The sequence below is a fragment of the Carassius auratus genome, unplaced genomic scaffold, assembly GCF_003368295.1.
Source record: "Carassius auratus strain Wakin unplaced genomic scaffold, ASM336829v1 scaf_tig00011617, whole genome shotgun sequence".
In the NCBI taxonomy this organism is placed as follows: Eukaryota; Metazoa; Chordata; class Actinopteri; order Cypriniformes; family Cyprinidae; genus Carassius; species Carassius auratus.
The window spans coordinates 31077-49425 of record NW_020524223.1 but is presented as its reverse complement, the minus strand read 5'-3'; the positions used below and the strand labels follow the sequence as shown (position 1 = coordinate 49425).

At 36.8% G+C, this 18349-nt stretch overlaps 1 protein-coding gene across 1 annotated transcript in view; it reads right to left on the bottom strand.

Annotated features, from left to right (window-relative positions):
• Positions 1 to 1686: 1686 nt before the first annotated feature.
• LOC113073214 (catenin delta-2-like) overlaps positions 1687 to 18349 on the bottom strand; it is a gene marked incomplete at its 5' end in the record, with an annotated part of 32467 nt that continues 15804 nt past the window's right edge. The window contains 3 exons of the mRNA XM_026246095.1: positions 1687 to 2145; positions 7250 to 7334; positions 10627 to 10861. Coding sequence (XP_026101880.1) covers positions 1978 to 2145; positions 7250 to 7334; positions 10627 to 10861 — 488 coding nt within the window. The remainder of the gene's footprint in view (positions 2146 to 7249; positions 7335 to 10626; positions 10862 to 18349) is intronic.

Below are 18349 nucleotides of genomic sequence, written 5' to 3'. Positions count from 1 at the left end.
ATATTTAATTTAGTGAATCATTAACAATAAAAAATGAAATCAAATAAAATGTATAGTTAATTTATAGTAAAAATGTATCACATACAATATCATATTATATCAAATCATGATATAAAATCATGATAAAAGAAATCCTGTTTTGTGACCCCTGAGGTTTTTCAAAGTTGTGTAGTTCTTAGCAATGGCATATTAAACAAGTTGAAATAATTGCAAAAAATGTATCTATATTTTAAATTTTAATTCTTACATTTTTGACAATTTTTATACGAAAAAATAAATGTCTTACCTTAAAATTTTATACTCCAGTTTTGCACCACTTTTTCTACTTCAAATTGAAATAAAACATGCATTAAACTCTTGTGCTATGCTTGTTTTTTTTTTTTTAAAGCGGTTTCAGAAGAGTACACAAATAAATATCTTTCCGCACAGTGAATACATGTCTCTAATGCTGCGACTAAATGGCAAGGTCGTGGTATTAGAAATAATTACAGAGTTGTGAAGTGATTGAATTACAAGTATTGCCAATTTTGCTGTAATTATTTTGGCTATGAGCTCACATGTATCTTAGGAAATGTTAATTGAGTAGCACAGGCGAGACTCTGCTGTCACATTCTGATGCTCTGAGCCAAACAAGACAGCTACTCTCCAGTACTCCTACAAGACCTCACTTTTTCACCCTACCTTCCTTCTCTCCATCTAACTCTGAGTGCTTTGATCTCTGGCAAAAATCTACCGTTTACAGTTTTCATGACACACACTGGAGCTCAGACCATAGAGGAAAAGCCTGCAGACAACAGAACAGCATGAAACCAGCTGCAAGCCAGAGGATGACTGGAAACCTCATAGATTCAACTGAGAAAAAACAAGCAGACAATAAATCAATTTATTCTAAAAAGCTGCAGAAGAGCATGTTGAATCGTGTGAGGACTGCTCTGCGCCATATTTCCTACACCGCTAGTCAACTGAATCTAGTGTCACGGCAAAATAATTATATTTTACATGAGAGGTGAGCTTGCAGCCAGAACTGAATCCAAAGATAACGCATCTTCCTGTCTGTGTATAAAAACAATGTGTTTAGTTTAATCCGATTAATGGACGAAATTACACTTATGACCCAAATCTTTTAATGAATCACCAAAAATGGTCCTAAAGAATCCTTTACTGAATCCATGAATTAATATCTGATTTACTTAACCCAAACATTTTATTTTCAGTCACGTTTTGTGTAGGTAAGGTTTGTCACAATCAATATTGTTATTGACTGGTTCATTGTTTTTTGGAATATTTTATAATATTTTAATCTAATTTTCAAATGATTTCAGATTAGTAAAATATTAATTAAAATTTAGTAATTACAAATTATATATTACATATATATCATTCTTATTATATCACACACACACACACATTATTATATATATATATATATATATATATATATATATATATAAAATGGAAAAATAAATAAAACTGCAATATAAACACTGGCTACATATTCATCATAGATAAGACCAGAAGTGATCAGGGAAGGAATTTAATACAAATTTTTATATAACACCTTAAATTTTGCATTAAGAAAGAACTTAATTTCATCACTCTGTTCACCTTCCAGCCATTTAAAGACCCATTAGCTGTAAAATTCCCCCTTCATCTGCTCAGCCTCCACCACCAACGGTCCTCTCAAATTCTGAATCTGGGAAAAGTACTTTTCTGCTTCAGCGAGATGCTAAGTCCACCGGAAAAGGTATCAGAGGCACCACCAGCCGGCCATGAATCCACTAACCCCAACAGTAGTCTGGATCATTAACCCTGAGTCCCAGGACGCACTGAGAAATCCCCATCAGTTTAATAGGATTCTATCAGGGTTAAAGAGAGAATCAAGCTGCTGTTTGTAATTGCTTTAAATCCAGGCTGAAGATCTTGGACTTCAGGACCACGGACAGTGACTCTCTATTTCAGCACTTCAGATCAAAATGTCTAAGTTATCATTGTTGGGAAAGATAAATATATACACTCACCTGATCGGTTATTAGGGGATGTCCGGACCGGAGATACTGACGGAGTGCGTGAGGATGAGTACGGTCTCTGTCTGTCTCTCTCTATTGTTGAGGCAGAGCCAACAAAGTGATACTGCGAGTAGCCATCCTACAAAAATAAAATAGAAGAGAGAGAAGTTTACAATAATGCATATGTTAATTTATTTTATCTACTAGACAAGGGGCCCACAGAATACATCCAGTATCTATGTACGCTACATTAGCCCACTGTCAGTTAATTTAGGGCCTCCCATTGTGGAGTCATTACAAAAATCAATGGGCGGATGGAGGTACAGAAATCAATGGATGAATGATCTGGAGTCAGTGGCTGTGGAGAAAGCCTTTTTGATGTGTGAAGCAGCCTGAAAGGCTGATGGAGGAGATAAACTGAAGCGATTGGCCACTGGCTCTATGACACGTCACTGTGAGCATCAATCAATAGGTCTGCCGAGTGTGCTCAGAGCATATAGTCATGTATTACATTTCTAAAAAGGCTGTAATACGCTACACAACTTTTAATATCTAAGCAAATGACTGAAGATCACAAACCAGACTTGGTGATGAGCGACAAATTAATACAATATATGCTCTAAAATGTATCAGAATATGTTTGATATCCTCCTGGATGGTCTGATTCTATTAAAAAACAAATTTTCTAATGTTTGAGTGGATTATGTTGCTTGCATAAGATATTAAGAGCATGTATCAGATCATATATAAGTTTACTCTCACTGAATAAAGATGAAATAATTCACAGAGTCGATTCATGTGGCCGTTAATGCAGTACAGAGTACGAGCTCAAACATCAACATCGTCTCAGAAGGGGTCAACGAAGAAGCTCAATTTCATCTATAGATCTGTTCTAACAGGCTACAAATACACAATAAAGAAACAAGGAGAATGTCCAAACTTGCAGTCTACTGAACAAGCTCTCTAACAGTGACACAGAGCACTACCCCCTTGGCATCCCATTTGCCCCTCCGTGACATTGCTTTTGTTGGAAAGGTGAGGAATATATCAAACGGTCGGTCCCTGCGACTCTGTGCAGTTCAAAGCTGCCCTACTTTCTCAACATGGCAGAAACTCTGGCAGGAGAAACCACCGCTCTCCACCTAATGTGCCTGTTGCAAATAATGACATTGGACAGGTATTTGAAGGCTCCAAGGGGAGTCAAGAGAGGCACGGAACAAGGAGAAAACGGTACTTGTCGTCTGTCGACTAAAGACCTCTTCAGTAGGAGAGTTTGTCATTTCCTTTTACTTACGCTGTTGTAAGTGTTACTTGAACATTGAGGTTCCCACATGAGGAAGAAATGAAAACTTTTACCTTTATTCTTTATGATGATGGGCATTTGGGCTGGCTGTGCAATAAAAGATTCCAGTAAGGATGGATACTTCTTTTGAAGATGTTCCTGCCATTTGAAAACAATACTTGCAGGGAAGACTGAGTTTCAATGTGATTAAAGAATCTTTCTGCGTTCATTAAATCCCATTTCAAGAACTCCTTTCTTTCTTCTTTATCATGTCCGAGAGAATAATGTGCATGAATTGATGGACTTTTCTGCTAAGGTAACTGTTCCTGAGGTGTAAAAAGGGTGAACGGTAAATGCACACTCATCCTTTAAACTCAAAAACTTCAATTTATTCTGTTAATTCCAGTTGAACGCATGAAGCACCATTACGGGACTGATTCTGACTCAGACCAAGACTGAAAAGACCAAGCAGACCATGCAAAGATGAGTCATTTATGGCAACCTGCCTACCCGTGATTCCTCAATAATGCTGCTTAAGAGTCAGACAGAAAAAAAACTTCTGGTGTGGAAATGTGCACTGAAGCAAGCCAATGGCAAGCGCTCATTATTATACTCCCAGAGGCGGATGGAGCCAGAAGCGTTGCTCTTGCTGTGTTGGCTCCCTGGGGTCGCTGAGGCAATTGACTACCCTGATACTTCCTCGTAGAGAGTGTTGGGGAGGGATGACTGTGGAATTGCATCTCAGGAGGCTGCCAGCTGAATGCAACACCTCTCAGCAGAACATGAGTCAGGCTTCAGGCTCAAGATCAATAGCATAAGCAACTTCTCTCTTCTCTCAGGCTAGAACTTCACTTCATCTTAGTCCGGCTCTACGTCATACTGAGTAAATCAAGCTATGCGCTTCTAGGCTTTCTCACAAACACACACACCTTATTAGTAGATAGAGCTGGAAGCCGTCTGCACTTCTTCAAAGATTTCTGTCTATGTAGATCAACTGCTGTAACTTTAAACGAATTAGATGCATTTTATTATGCAAAATTATAAATATGCATTACAGGCCAAAAAGTTTTCAAAAAGCAGTTTTGAAATCTGTTTACAGTAAATCTGAACCTCCCAAGAGCATAAATGCAATGTGCAAACTCAAACAACGAATCTGTGAAATATAAAAATCATTCAGGCTTTAGTCTCCCGCAAATGGCCAGAACACAAAGAGAATGTTTAACAAATATATTTTAAACAATATATAAATATAATTTATAAATACAGTCCACAAGAGAAAATAATAGTTGAAATTATAAAATTGACCCCTGAATGATCCACAGCTGTGTTTTTTTTGTTTAGTGATAGTTATTCATGAGTCGGTTGTTTGTCCTGAACAGTTAAACTGCCTGCTGTTCTTCAGAAAAATCCTTCAGGTCCCACAAATGTGTTGGTTTTCCAGCATTTTTGTGTATTTGAACCCTTTCCAACAATGAATGTATGATTTGGAGATCCATCTTTTCATACTGAGGACAACTAAGGGACAAAAGTTAAATTTACCCTGATTTCAGATTCAAAAAGTTTTTACCCCACTTAATGCATGGTTTTTCCTTCTGGAGCATCAGTGAGTGTTTGAGTTCTTATTTATTTATCTATTTATTTTTTACATAAAATTTACAAAAAAATTAAAGAAAGAAAGAAAATAATAATGATAGTGATATCAACATATATAAAATAATGATATATATATATATATATATATATATATATATATATATATATATATATATATATATATATATATATATATAATAAAAAAAATTATAATTTACATTTTTACATATTAATTCCTAAAGAAATTATAAAACAAGAAGCCAAAGGATAATAACGCATACAGGACCCACAGAACTAAGTATATTATTTAACACTGTTACACTCCATAACTTCCTCCAATACTGGCAAAAACCATCAAAACCAAAATATCACAGATGCTTCCTGGGCACGAGGCCATTGTTCACAGCCTCGGGAGGTGTCTGGCTTCCCAAACCTCTTGTTTTTTCACTTTCCTCCCTCTTCTCTCTCAGCTTCATCCATCACGCCACCCAAAACACAAAGAATCATGCCTCAGGTGGCCCGATGCATCCAACTGACACCTTTCATTTCAACGGAGGGAGAGAAAGACACATCCACGTGGAACAACTGTCATTATGCACTCATGAGATGAGAGACGGGGCTCTGCAAATGTTAATAATGGCAATCTCTTTCTTGCTGCCCTTTGCTTAATACCATCCCCGGTGACATTTCCAGGGCTCAGCTGGGTTGGAGGAAACAGGTTAGGTTGTGGGAGGTTTTTAAAATCTTTGCAAACCCATGCTGGAGGGGGCTGGAACGAGTGCGAGAGGGATCCACAGAACTCTATCCCTCGAAAATCAAACAGAGAACTGTTTATAATAAGCATTAGTGTAGATTTAACAACTTCGGCCTCTGTGATAATGCATTTATAGCTCTGGATGTCCTTCATGTCCTTGACCTTGTCACTTTGTCTACGTCAGCTGAAGCAGCGGTTCCATAACCTGCCTCAAGGCGGCATGCGAACACAACGCCACTGTGAACCTGTGAGCGCTTCAATATTATTTATAGATATTTAGTCAGCTAGCATAATGGGAATCGGCGTTCCATCTAATTACTCTCTTTCATTATAATCTACACATGGTACCTTTTCGTCGAACCCCTCTAAATATTGAAAAAAGACAGAGAGGGTAATTAATAGTATGTGCACATGAAATTAGAGCTCGTAATTCGACATTGGCTTTGACGGCGACGAGCTCAGCGGGGTAAACTCGCAAACATCCATAATTACATATCATTACAGACATTTTTCAACAGGCATTGTGAATTCGCTCTCCGATGCAGTTCGGGGAGGGGGGCGCCTCTATTTTCTCAGACACACTTCTAAACTCATCTCGGCGGTGCAGGCAGTTCCCTCTTGACCTTTTCTCATCTCTAAAGGTCAGCGTCGCATCCGCCACCGTCTCCTTGGGCTGTAATTCTTCAACGCCTTCTCAGAAGAGCCAAGTGGGCAAAACGACACATTATAGAGCCCGGTCCGGGACGTTCCTCACCACCAAGCGTCATATCTGTCAGGACAGAGATTGCGCAGCGAAGGGGAATGGTGTGTTCTCGCAGCCTAGAGGCTTCTAGCACTTGTGGGGAATGGTGGTCTGCCACAACCCCAAATTTCTTTTCTCATGCTCTTATTAGTAGTTCACTTGGGAACATTTTGGCTTGGTTTGACCTTGTTAATGTTTAAAACTACTTTGGCTGCTCATTATCTGTGTTTGAATGCAGCATGAGGAGTCTGGCTACATGTAAATAGGTTAATTCCTATCGCCCTTAATTAAATTTAATTTCATGAGCGCATTGTCTATTCAAAGCCCCCAGACGCTAGCTTAAAAAGTTTGGTTTGGAAATGAAAATAAATCAACTTTTAATTGCTGAAATATGGCAACATTCATACAAGGTCTCCCTCACATCAGTCTATTCACCATGCTGTTCAGAGCATACAATACGTTCTGAATGGCATCAGCACTCGCCAAGGCCAAAGTTTTTCTACAATAATCTGCAAAGGAGACATCTGAACGGATACACACAATAGTAAGTGCGACAAGCGCTTATTGAATGGAAATATCTCTTCAGCCTGGCCGTTACTGCTCAATAGAGCATTCATTGCTAGTCACTGTGGATTAATGTTTTCAGGCGGCTACAAGGTGTCGCGCTGAATAAATAGTGGGTCGCACATCTTTGTCATAGAGAAGGGATACAAAAACACTTCTCTAGTTTGTTTTCCTTCTAAACTTTTTCTTCTAAAAGTTCCAACCCAATCGTGTGGGAGTGGGAGATCAGTTAGCATGCTAAATGAATGCTTCAGGTTGGGACGGATGAAATGGGACGCAGCTGTCGAGAGTGGAAGCAGGTCTCCTACCTTCTTATAAAGGCTCCGGAGATCTCTGTACTGCCACATGCTACTGAGAACCTGAGATGCTGCCTTTACCACTTTAGGTGAGTGTCTGTAAGAAAGAGAGAAGAAAACAAACAAGTAGAGTCAACAGAAAAAAATAGGCAAATGGTTTCAACAGTCAATTATTTTTATCTGTTAAAATCTGGCAACATTTTAAAAGCATATTACTGGAAGATTTTTTTTTTTTTTTAAATAAGTAAATTATTTTATCAAATAATTATAAGAAATTAATATTAAATCACTTATTAAATTTGTATATTATTATTTATTTTCTTAATATGTTATTGATTTATTTAAAGGAATATTATAAAACAACACACAAATAATAATTCATCAAATTCTGTAAAAACCTTTTTTTTTTTTCAAAAGTATTACACAATTGTTTCCAACAATGATAATAAAAAGAAATGTTTCTTGAGCAGCAAATCAGCATATTTTAATAATTTCTGAAGAATCGTGTGACACTGAAGACTGGAGTAATGTTCCTGAAAATTCAGTTTTGCCATCAGCAATAAATTACATTTTCAAATGTATTAAAATATAAAAAGTGATTTTAAATTTTGTTTTTAACTGCTTTACTGTATTTTTGATTAAAGCAAGCCTTGGTGGGCATATGAGAAGAAAAAGTCTTACCAACCCAAAACTTCTGAATAGTATTGTACTTTTGATGTTTTGATGGATGACATCACAGAAAATTAATTTTTGGATACATTGCATTTTGAACTGAACACACACACCAAGTTAAAACCAATTCTCCAGTATATCTAAATGCAGCACATCAGTATACACATAATTGTAAAAAGTTTACAAAATATTCCAACTTCAATTTCAAGATCAAAATGCCAATGTACCAAACATAACAGAGGAAAATGAAAATCCAATCCTGGTACATTGTTGCTCAGATGACTGTTCCTATGGAAGCATTTCATGTTTTCTATGCTTTCTCTGCAACGGACAGCAGCTTTTGTTATGATTAACAATGCACCACAAACAAAAGAAACAATCCCTTGGTTCTCAAAACTGACACAAATTGTTTGACTTCAGCTGATTTGATAGAACAGCTGTGCCTTTTGTCTTCTGCCGAGCCGAGTCAATCCATTTCTGCTCAAAGGACACAATGGAACAATTTACAATTGCCACTTGAAATGAAGTTAGGGGAAAATCTTTGAACATGGCTTTAATAGAGGAAATGAATGCTGCTCATCCTTCATCATTTCCTCTCATATATGACTAAATGGATTCTTAGAGGTGGAGCTGTAGGTTTGATTTGTCCTTCCCCTCACCTTTCAACATGGATTTTAACACGCTCAGATCTTCAGTTGACTCAGGCTCGGCTCAAATTAAACCCCTCACTTTGGCAATGTAAAGTCTGTCAGATTTGCTGTGAAGTTTGCATCAGTGCAGATTTCATAAAAATGGAAACTATTCAGTAAGCGAAAAGTTGAGTACCAAAAGTTTTAAATCACAGTAGATTTTTAATGTTTCTATATTTGTTTATTTTTAAATAGCTCATTATATATATATAAAAAGAAAACAAGTTATTCAGCCAGGAGCAGTGAGTTCATTATTTTGCCATATGCATGATGTGTTAAGCACATATCACAATCAGCACCAGATCCAAAAAGTCATCAAATCTGATGCACATTAGAACGATCACACTGGTTGCAGCTACGTGCCGGTACTAAATCAACTAGTTGCATTATTGCTATATCCAGACAAACAAGCACCCGAGTGGCTTGTCCCTTTGATAACCTCTCAGCAGGAAACTGGAAGCAGCTGTCATAGCCATATTGGCTCCAATGGGGTGGGCACAGTGTATGAATAGCTGATGGGGATATAAAAAGCAGTGGCATGAAGTGTCAGTTTGATGAGGGTCGGACTAATGTCTTTGACAATGTCATCACTCACTCATTGTCAGACTGCCTACTTGGTGTTTGTAAGAGGCTAAAGCAAGCAGCATATAATAAGGCTTGATCAATTCAAATGATTATTATAAAATTTAATTTGATGATGCACATTTGAAACACCTGTTGCATGTAATAACATGCCATGTATTGCAACTGAATACATCTATTAATACACCAAATATATACATATACAAAACAATACAAAACAATAGAAAAAATAAAAATAACACAATACTAAATTTTTAAGTTGCACTTTATTTTAAGGTCCAATTCTCTCCATTAACAAACCATTAACTAGGACTTTTGCTAAATAAATAAATAAAAAAAAAACTCCTAATTTGCTTCTTATTAATAGTAAGGTTAATGATTAGGGATGCATATGGTCATGCAGAACATCAGCTTAATTAGTACTAATAAACAGCCAATATGTTAATAATATGGATGCTAATAAGCAACTAGTTAAAAGTGAGAATTGGTCCCTATACTAAAGTATTACATTTTTTAATAAACTTTGTAATTATGCTATAATCCTTCTAAGTTGTTATCAGACAACAAAATGATTACATTTGATTTCATATCAGAATTAGAAATTAGCTTCATTTGGCTAATACACAAACACAAACTTGAGGAATCTGTTGTGTTTTCCAGAACCTCCATGCGGACAATAACATTTCTCGTGTGTTTGTGCACACTTATTATTCTCAAAATGAAATAAAATAAAACAATAAAGTAATAGAACAAAAATAATAAAACCAAACAAAACGATAATAATAATAATAATAAAAAATATATACAATTTTCACTTTCAGGTTTAAATCACAGTTTTTAATCACATCTGGATCACTCCGTATATCTTCCCGTGATTCAAAAAAAACAACAAGCCAGTGTCAAGGATTGGCAACACTGGTTTTTACATAAGTTAAGGGAGTTTTCTTCCACATTGTCATAGCAGATAACACTAAAGTCTGTTGAATCACTGTTACATACAGCCTTGTGATATTTAGCTTTATTCTCAAGGATACTTCAAATCAAACATCCGCTCTTTTTGTCAGCTAAGGCAAAAGTGCACGTGTTTTTGTCATAACAATTCAGCAGGCACTGAATGAGCGACTCATGTCGGGTGCATTGCAGATGTATATATGATGTAGCCGAACATCTGCAGACAATGTGGCCTTGAAGCTCATGAAATGCTTATTGAGTTCTGACTTATACCCTGCATCTCCTTTAAAAGGTGCTGGAACAAAAGTAGAATCTGTAAAATAAAATGTGTCCTAGAGCAATGCACAGATTCTGGTAAACAAAATAAATGGCCGACCTCAGGGTCCATGAAAACACGAGCAAACACAAAACCACGGCCTAGTGGGTAGCATGCACTGCAGGTCATTTAGTTAGTTAGTGATAAGATGTAAGCTTATTATAAAAAAGACAACTTACTTATCTCCTTTACTCCTAGCAATACCGATGAGTTTCTCAATGCCCCCGGCGTCTCGTAAGGCCTTGGCGTTCTCCATGTTCTTGGTGATGACCTCGTGTAGGGCACAACATATAGCCGTAACGGTGTCATCGCACATGGTTTTACCCGCTGTGCTGTTTGCCGTACCCCCGCTGCTTCCACTAGCACTGCTCCCACCCGGAAGACGGTGCACCAGGTCCCGCATGGCATACTTACCTACACAAAGACAAAATATAGACAGAGAGAGCATAAGAATGTGGTGATTAGCGCTGAAATAATTATGACAGTCAGAATGACATTTTTCACAGTCAGTATGACTACTGTGCTACAATTTATTCTTAATCTGGAGTATAATAATGCAGGAGCTGCCACAATTCAAGAATGTCAGATGTGTGAGCATCGCTGGATTTCTACGGAGGGGGTGCTATCCCGACTGCAGCGTGGATATATGACTCTCTCTACTTTAACAAAGGGAAGAAAATTCGAGAAAGTGAGAAAACTCTGACATTAAAAGAACAGCAGGGGATGTGTAATTTAAATTGACTTGGCAACATTCAACAGCACCGTAAAAGAACTTGACCAGTGGGAGAAACAAAATGATTCTTGAGATTATGTGTTTGTGTCGGTGAAACTTGAGACAAATTTGTGCCGTAACACACTAAGTGATATTAACAGGCAATCAGAAGCGCAATGATCGCTACAGGATGTTGAGTGCTCTTTCCTCACCCAGTGGTGTATGGGACACCCCTCACAGCGTTATGAGCCAATAATCATATTAAGGTTACATTTGCCTAGAGAGGTTTTAGTCCACATAAAAGCCACATCAAAGTGGCAAATATAATGTTTGTTTGCACAGACCTTTCATGTCATACAAAGGAGGACTGCCCTGGAATTACAACCACCGGAAACAACGCAGAAATCAAGTCAAAGTTAAATGTTAAGATTAAGTAAATTAAGTAAAAATAAACAAAATAATCATATTGTGAGATATAGTCACACGCTGAGATAAAAAGTCCCATTATGATATATGAAGCCTCATTATGAAATACAAATTCAAACTGTGAGATTTAAAGCCACATTATGAGATAATAAGCCACACTGTGGGAAATAGTCACATTATGAGATATTATGTCATTCTGTGAGATATGAAGCCACATTTTGAGATATAACATGGCTCTGTGGAATACTTTATTCTGCGATTAACAGCTGGCTAGATGTACATTTTACATGGATATATATGTACATGTAGTCACAAAAATATACATGAAAATTTTGATATATACATTTAAATATTGAGATAAAAAGCCATATTATGAGATAAAGTCCCACTGTGAGACAGTAAGTGACGTTATGAGATATTAAGCCACATTTTGAAATATAAATGAAGGGACTGTAGAACTCCTCGCATTACCTTGATCTCACCAAGAGAAATAATGGTACTGCCATGTCAAAAAAGGGCATTATATATTTGTTGATTGCACTTAAGGAGATCTAAGGTCTAGAATCATCTACCATGCACATGTTTAGTTCTGCATTGGAAAAATGTGAATAGCGTCAGGGGAAGCCCACTATCAAAGAGTCCACATTTTTCATTTTGTTGTTTTGCAGCTCCAGAGAATTTTTACATTTAAATAAGAACAAAACATGAAATGCCTCTATGTAGACATCTGTTTTAATGATAAAACTGGTGCATAAATGAACACAAGCCTAGAAGATGTTTCTGTGAAGTAGCCATTCGATTTCAAGAAGAACAAGAAACTAGTTTGCAACCGAGTATTTTCAAGATTTCACGCTGCCACTTTAATCATCCAAGCGCTCCAATATTTTGACCTTTGAAACACTGAAGAGTCCTTCTGCTTCTGGCACGCTATTATTCTATCACAGAAGCACACAGCTAATGAAATTAATCTAAGGCTGTTCAATTCTTTCCGCTAATTCCAAATGGTCTCCGAAGGAGAAACACAGACGTTATTTTCTACATGAAGCATACTGCAGAAGGGCTCCGTTTATCACCAATAAGCTTCCAGTTAATTGGTGTCTCCTTATCTTGTACCCGCAGGCAAAATCGTCTGTCTTGCGTGAGCTCACAATATGGAGGAAGTCCAATGAGATGTGAGATTTCTCTGAACAGTGAACTGTGGGAAAAACATGATATTTACTGAATAATAAAAACCTGGTAAAACTATTGATCAGTGATACTATCTCATTGTTCATTTAATCTCCAATATTCCAACAATGAGCCTCTTCATTACACCCAAAGTGAAATAAATGGATATCCTACTGCTTCAACATACTGTATAAATATCAATGTAATAGAATTTAATAATATTTCAATATATTTATGTCTATAATATATATATCTCAATATATATATTGTTATTACTATTTCTACAATTATACATTTATTTACTGTCACTTTTGATCAATTTAGTACATCTTGCCAAATAAAAGTATTATTATTATTATTATTATTTTATTTATTTTTTTATATCCTTACTTTCCTCAAACTTTTGAGTGGTTTTATATCTCTGGTTCCAAAAAAAATCTTAAGCAGCAAAAACAGTTTTCTGTATTGACAATAATAAGAAATGTTTCTTGAACAGCAAATCAGGGTATTAGAAATGATTCTGAAAAATCATGTGACACTGAAGACTGGAATAATGGCTGCAGAAAATTCTGATTTGCCATTATTTCATTTGCCAGGAATAAATTATATTGTAAAAATATATTAAATTAGAAAAACAATATTTTAATTAGTAACAATATTTTACAATATTACTGTTTTACTTTAATTTTGAATACAGCCTTGGTAAGCAAATGAGACTTTAAACATTTTTAAAAGCATAATTAATAACACACAAAATGATAAAACCAGAACTCTGACTACTTTGAAAATTTACAGCATAAGATTTAAAGCATCAAAAAAGAATTGAAGTATCAAATTTGGCTAACAACAGGACGATGCACATCATGATCAGGATCCCACAGAGGAAGAGTGGCATGGAGAGGAGAAAAAGGTGAAGTGTGGGACATTTTCAGTCCAGTTTTAGGCTTTATTATCACAATGAAACACATGATTGCATGATTACGAGTAACCACGAGCTTAGGACTCTTCAAGTCCAAGCTGCCGATTTTCAAGAACATGAATTACTACTGCAATTCTGACAGGTTTAATTCTGAACATCCGTGGATCTCAAAGCAAACCTGAACATGAGAAACAACAGTGGAGAAGTAAAAAGTGCTTTAAGTAACACATTCACACTCCTCGTGATAAATGAAGAGTCTCCTTATGGACTCAGCCGGACGATTCTGCTACATGACGATGAGATCTGGCGACTGTATATGACCCAAGGCTAACCTTGACTCACTAGAGTGCCTCATCTAGAAGCTCTTGGGAATACGATGGCTTAGTGGTAATCAGAGGTAAGTGCAGACTCTCCAGCTTATAAAAGCCCATTCTCCCACAAAACAGGCAATCAGCTACACGGCCCTGGGCCATCATTAGCTCCAGAAATACACAAGCACCCACAGACATTTACAAAGAGAAAGAGTGTCCTTTCGTTATTGCTGCTTTTATGTACACTATATTCTAGGTGACAAAGTTAGTCAGCATAAAGGACATTAAAGGCAAAGTTCAGTGTAATTTTCCTCACATTCATGGTATTTCAAACCTGCATGCTCTTTCTGTATAACACAAAAGTAGAAATATTTAAAGAATTTTTATGTAGTACAAAGAGAGTTAAGAGAGGACAAAAAAATAATAATAATATAGCCACTTAATAGGCTATATTGCAAGAGTAGATTCTTTAAAAAAAATCTGTTATAACAGCACCAGGGTTACATCCTGTATGAATTTCAGTATTATATTTTAAGCTTGCATACATGCATACAATATCAAAATAATGTGCTTTACACTACTGTGCAAAAGTTTGTAAGATCTTTTCAAAGTATCTTATGCTCAGCAAGGATGAATTCATTTGATCAAAAATACAGGAAAAATGTTATACTATTGTGAAATATTTTTTTTTAATTTAACAATAATTGTTTTCTATTTTAATACATTTTAAAATGTAATTTATTCCTGTGATCCAAGCTGAATTTTCAGCATCATTACTCCAGTCTTCAGTAGCTGGGTTTTCATCACCCTGCTTTTATGCGCATTTTGAATTATCGCATCAGAATTGAGAATGATGGGAACGCCGAATTTCCAATAAAAATGCCTTAATTCGCAAAAAAAGTTTTTACACTTACTTGACTTGTGCAAAAAAAGTATTAAAGGGTAAGTTCACCCAAATATGAAAATTCTGCCATTAATTACTCATCCTCATGTCGTTTCAAACCTGTAAGAACCATTTTGGAGAATATCTGCTGGACCTATGCTGTTCTGTGTCAGCTACGTCACGCCAATACATTGTTTAAATTCAGATCAAATCATAATAATTTATTGAACAAACATTTGAATAGTAGTGTACAGTACATACTTACTTCAAGCAGCAAACATCACTCTATTTCTTTGGGGAGAACACGTACAGGTGGTTGACAAGGCATATAATGAGGAGAATGGCATTATATACTTTCATATTACAGTGGATCCGAATAAAATGAAGAGCATTAATATTCACAGTCAGAGTTCAAAGAGAGTTGGTAAAACGTTCCATGAAGGCCAGAGGGTTCTTGGCTTGGTTTAAAATGTCACACAGTGGTGAAAGGCTCTGGGCAGCATCTCTGTGAGCCTTTATCCTGCAATAACATTTAAATGGATCCAAAGAGGTTTTTTTAACGAAGCTAACAGCAGAAAATAGCCGACTTGGACATAAAAGAGAAGTAGAAACAACAAAGCATTCGAAGACAGACCTTAAAACAAAATTATTCTTAAAGGTTAGGGAGCAAATTAAATTGGAAATCAGCCACCGAGGAGACCATTTGAAGGGAGAACGTCCGGCAGCGTGGCTTTCAAGCGCTATATCGCTCTCTATTACCGCCTTTGATGTCTGTCATATTGGATTAATAGCAAAAGACCTATGGATGCAATTTCAAACAGAGCCACCTTGTGGAGTGGCGGCTGGGACAGATAGAGAGATGGATTGAACGGCTGGATTTGGCCACGGAAAAGATAAAGTGGCGATTTTCTAGTGTTATTATTATAAAGCAGCTCTTTTGGTTTGAGACACCTCTGGCAATCTCTTAATGAAAGAGAGAGAAAACAGATAAAGGAAGGGAAGATGGAAAAATGACCAAACGGATGCATGAGGGAGCGTGTGAGAGATGGGAAGATTGGCTGCAAATTGAAGCGAGAGAGGAAGGCGATTGGTCACAGCCGCGCACACACACACACACACACACACACACACACACACACTTAGTTATTTCTCTAAAGGCCAGTCTGTCGAGCACATCCCCTCTTTTCTCATCCTTTGTGCAGGTGGGTGGCAAATATGAGTCTTTCAGGCATCAAATCTTGGATGAAACTTTCAATGATGGATCAGAACTTTTCAAATCCCTCTCCATCAACTGAAATGTCGGACCTTTGAAACAAGCCCAGTAAAGCTGGTTCTCAAAGTTACAGCACAACTTCAAACATTTCCAACAAATCCACCAAGCTTTGTCTGCTAGTCCTCTGAAGAACGTGTCTCATCAAGGTCCGCGTGTCCACACCAATACCCTCCTATTTCAAGTTTTGCCACCTGAAAGTTTGGAGAGTCCTTCCGATTACAGCTCTCACTACTCTGTTGCTCATCCAATTCTATGCTTAATGTGCATCTGCATTCATTCACGCCTGTTGTGCCTGATTTTGTGCATGTTGAAGCCTCAAACAGCATTTTGGGGGATTTTATACATCACGTTTCAAATTCAGCCCCTGGAACTCATAAGAACTCCACAAAAAATATCCACATCTGGATATTTTGCCCACATCAGGAACTTCAAGGCAGATTAATTGATGCTTTTGTGTAGATAAAACAAGAGTGAATGGGTAAAGAAATAGAGTAAAGCAAAGAGAACAAAGAGTATGTAGGCTATTAATAATGATCAAGAGTTCAGAATATAAAGGATTTAAATATATGGGGAAAAAAAGATTTTTAAAAGTCAATGGGCCCTATCTTGCACCCAGCGCAATTGACTTTGTACACCGACGCATGTGTCATTCCTATTTTGCACCCGCGCAAAGCGCGCTTTTCCCTCCACAGAAGCACGTCGCTAAACTAGTGAATGAACTTGCGCTCCCTGGGCGGTTCAGCGCAAAAAAGGAGGCGTGTTCCGGCGCAAACAATCCCTGGTGCTATTTTCCTGTTCCATTAAACAATTGCGCCACTGACCAGAAAAAACCTAGTCTAAAGTCAGTGGCGCGTTGCGCGTTGTTCATTATGCTATTTTAGGGGCGCATGCTTGACCATAATGTCTAGCGTGCACAACGCGCATACACTTTGCTCATGTAATCTACACAGATGCAACAGTTATTTTTGCAAATCATAAATTGTTACACTAAAAAAATATTAACACTTGAGATGACGGAAATCATTGTGGTGTGCCACGAAGATGTGAAAAAATAGGCATAAATCTAGCTTACAAATTATTCAGGCTAATTGTAGTAATTAAGGATCAGACATGTTTGAGGTCATATATGTATATAAGGACATCTGACAAATTGGTTTGTCCGTCAGGAACCAGGAAAAAAAATCGATGAAACAATTGTGGCTATTTCCTCCCACGCTTGTTTAACCGACGCAATTTTGGGTGGGTTTCTCCCATCCCCATACAACACAACTTCTCTGTCATTCACTGCTCTTACAAGAACATCAGTCTCCTCGGCTGTGAACCGCTCCTGGCGTGCGCCTGGTAAATACGCCATAATAATAGCAATCCATAATGGCACTTGCGCACCTGCTTTTAAAGGGAATGTTGGATGACCCTCTGATTGGTTTATTTCACGTTACGCCCAAACCACACCTATGAATAATGAAGCTACTTCAGACCAACCCATTTTAGATTTGCGCCGGGCGCAAGAGCCATTTATCCCGCCGGGAAAATAGCAACAGCGCCGAGACCCGCCCACAAACTTACTTGCGCTTCGCGCTTTGACACTTGCGTTTCAGATCGTTAAAATAGGGCCCAATATGTGTTTTAAGGCAAAAACATTTTGTGATAGTGTTATTCCTATTTATATTTCTTGTTTTAAAAATATATTACATGAATTATAAACCATTCAATTAAAATCAAAAAGAAAGAGTAAAAGAAATGAAAGAAATGTAAAGCATTATAATCATATTATTAAAATAAGTAACTTCATATATATATAAATTACAGATTAAATAGTGAAATATGCACATACTACATATATAGTAGTCTAACTAAAGTCTTTCCAATAAAATGTAAAGCACAGGATTCATAAAATCTAACCTTTTATTTTAAATCCCACAGATGTTGACTGGGAAATTTGTCCTTTTATAAAATATATATATATATATATATATATATATATATATATATATATATATATATATATATATATATATATATATATATATATATATATATATATATAAAAGAAGATCAAGTTAGTGCTTCTCTCTACCACCTTTGCTTAGCATGAATGTCATCAACCTCAATCCTGGAGATAGGAAGAGCGACAAGGCAGAAAAAATAATTATAAATGAGAAAAGGTCAAAGCAGAAACAGACATTACATTTGTACTGTACCTCAGGGTCT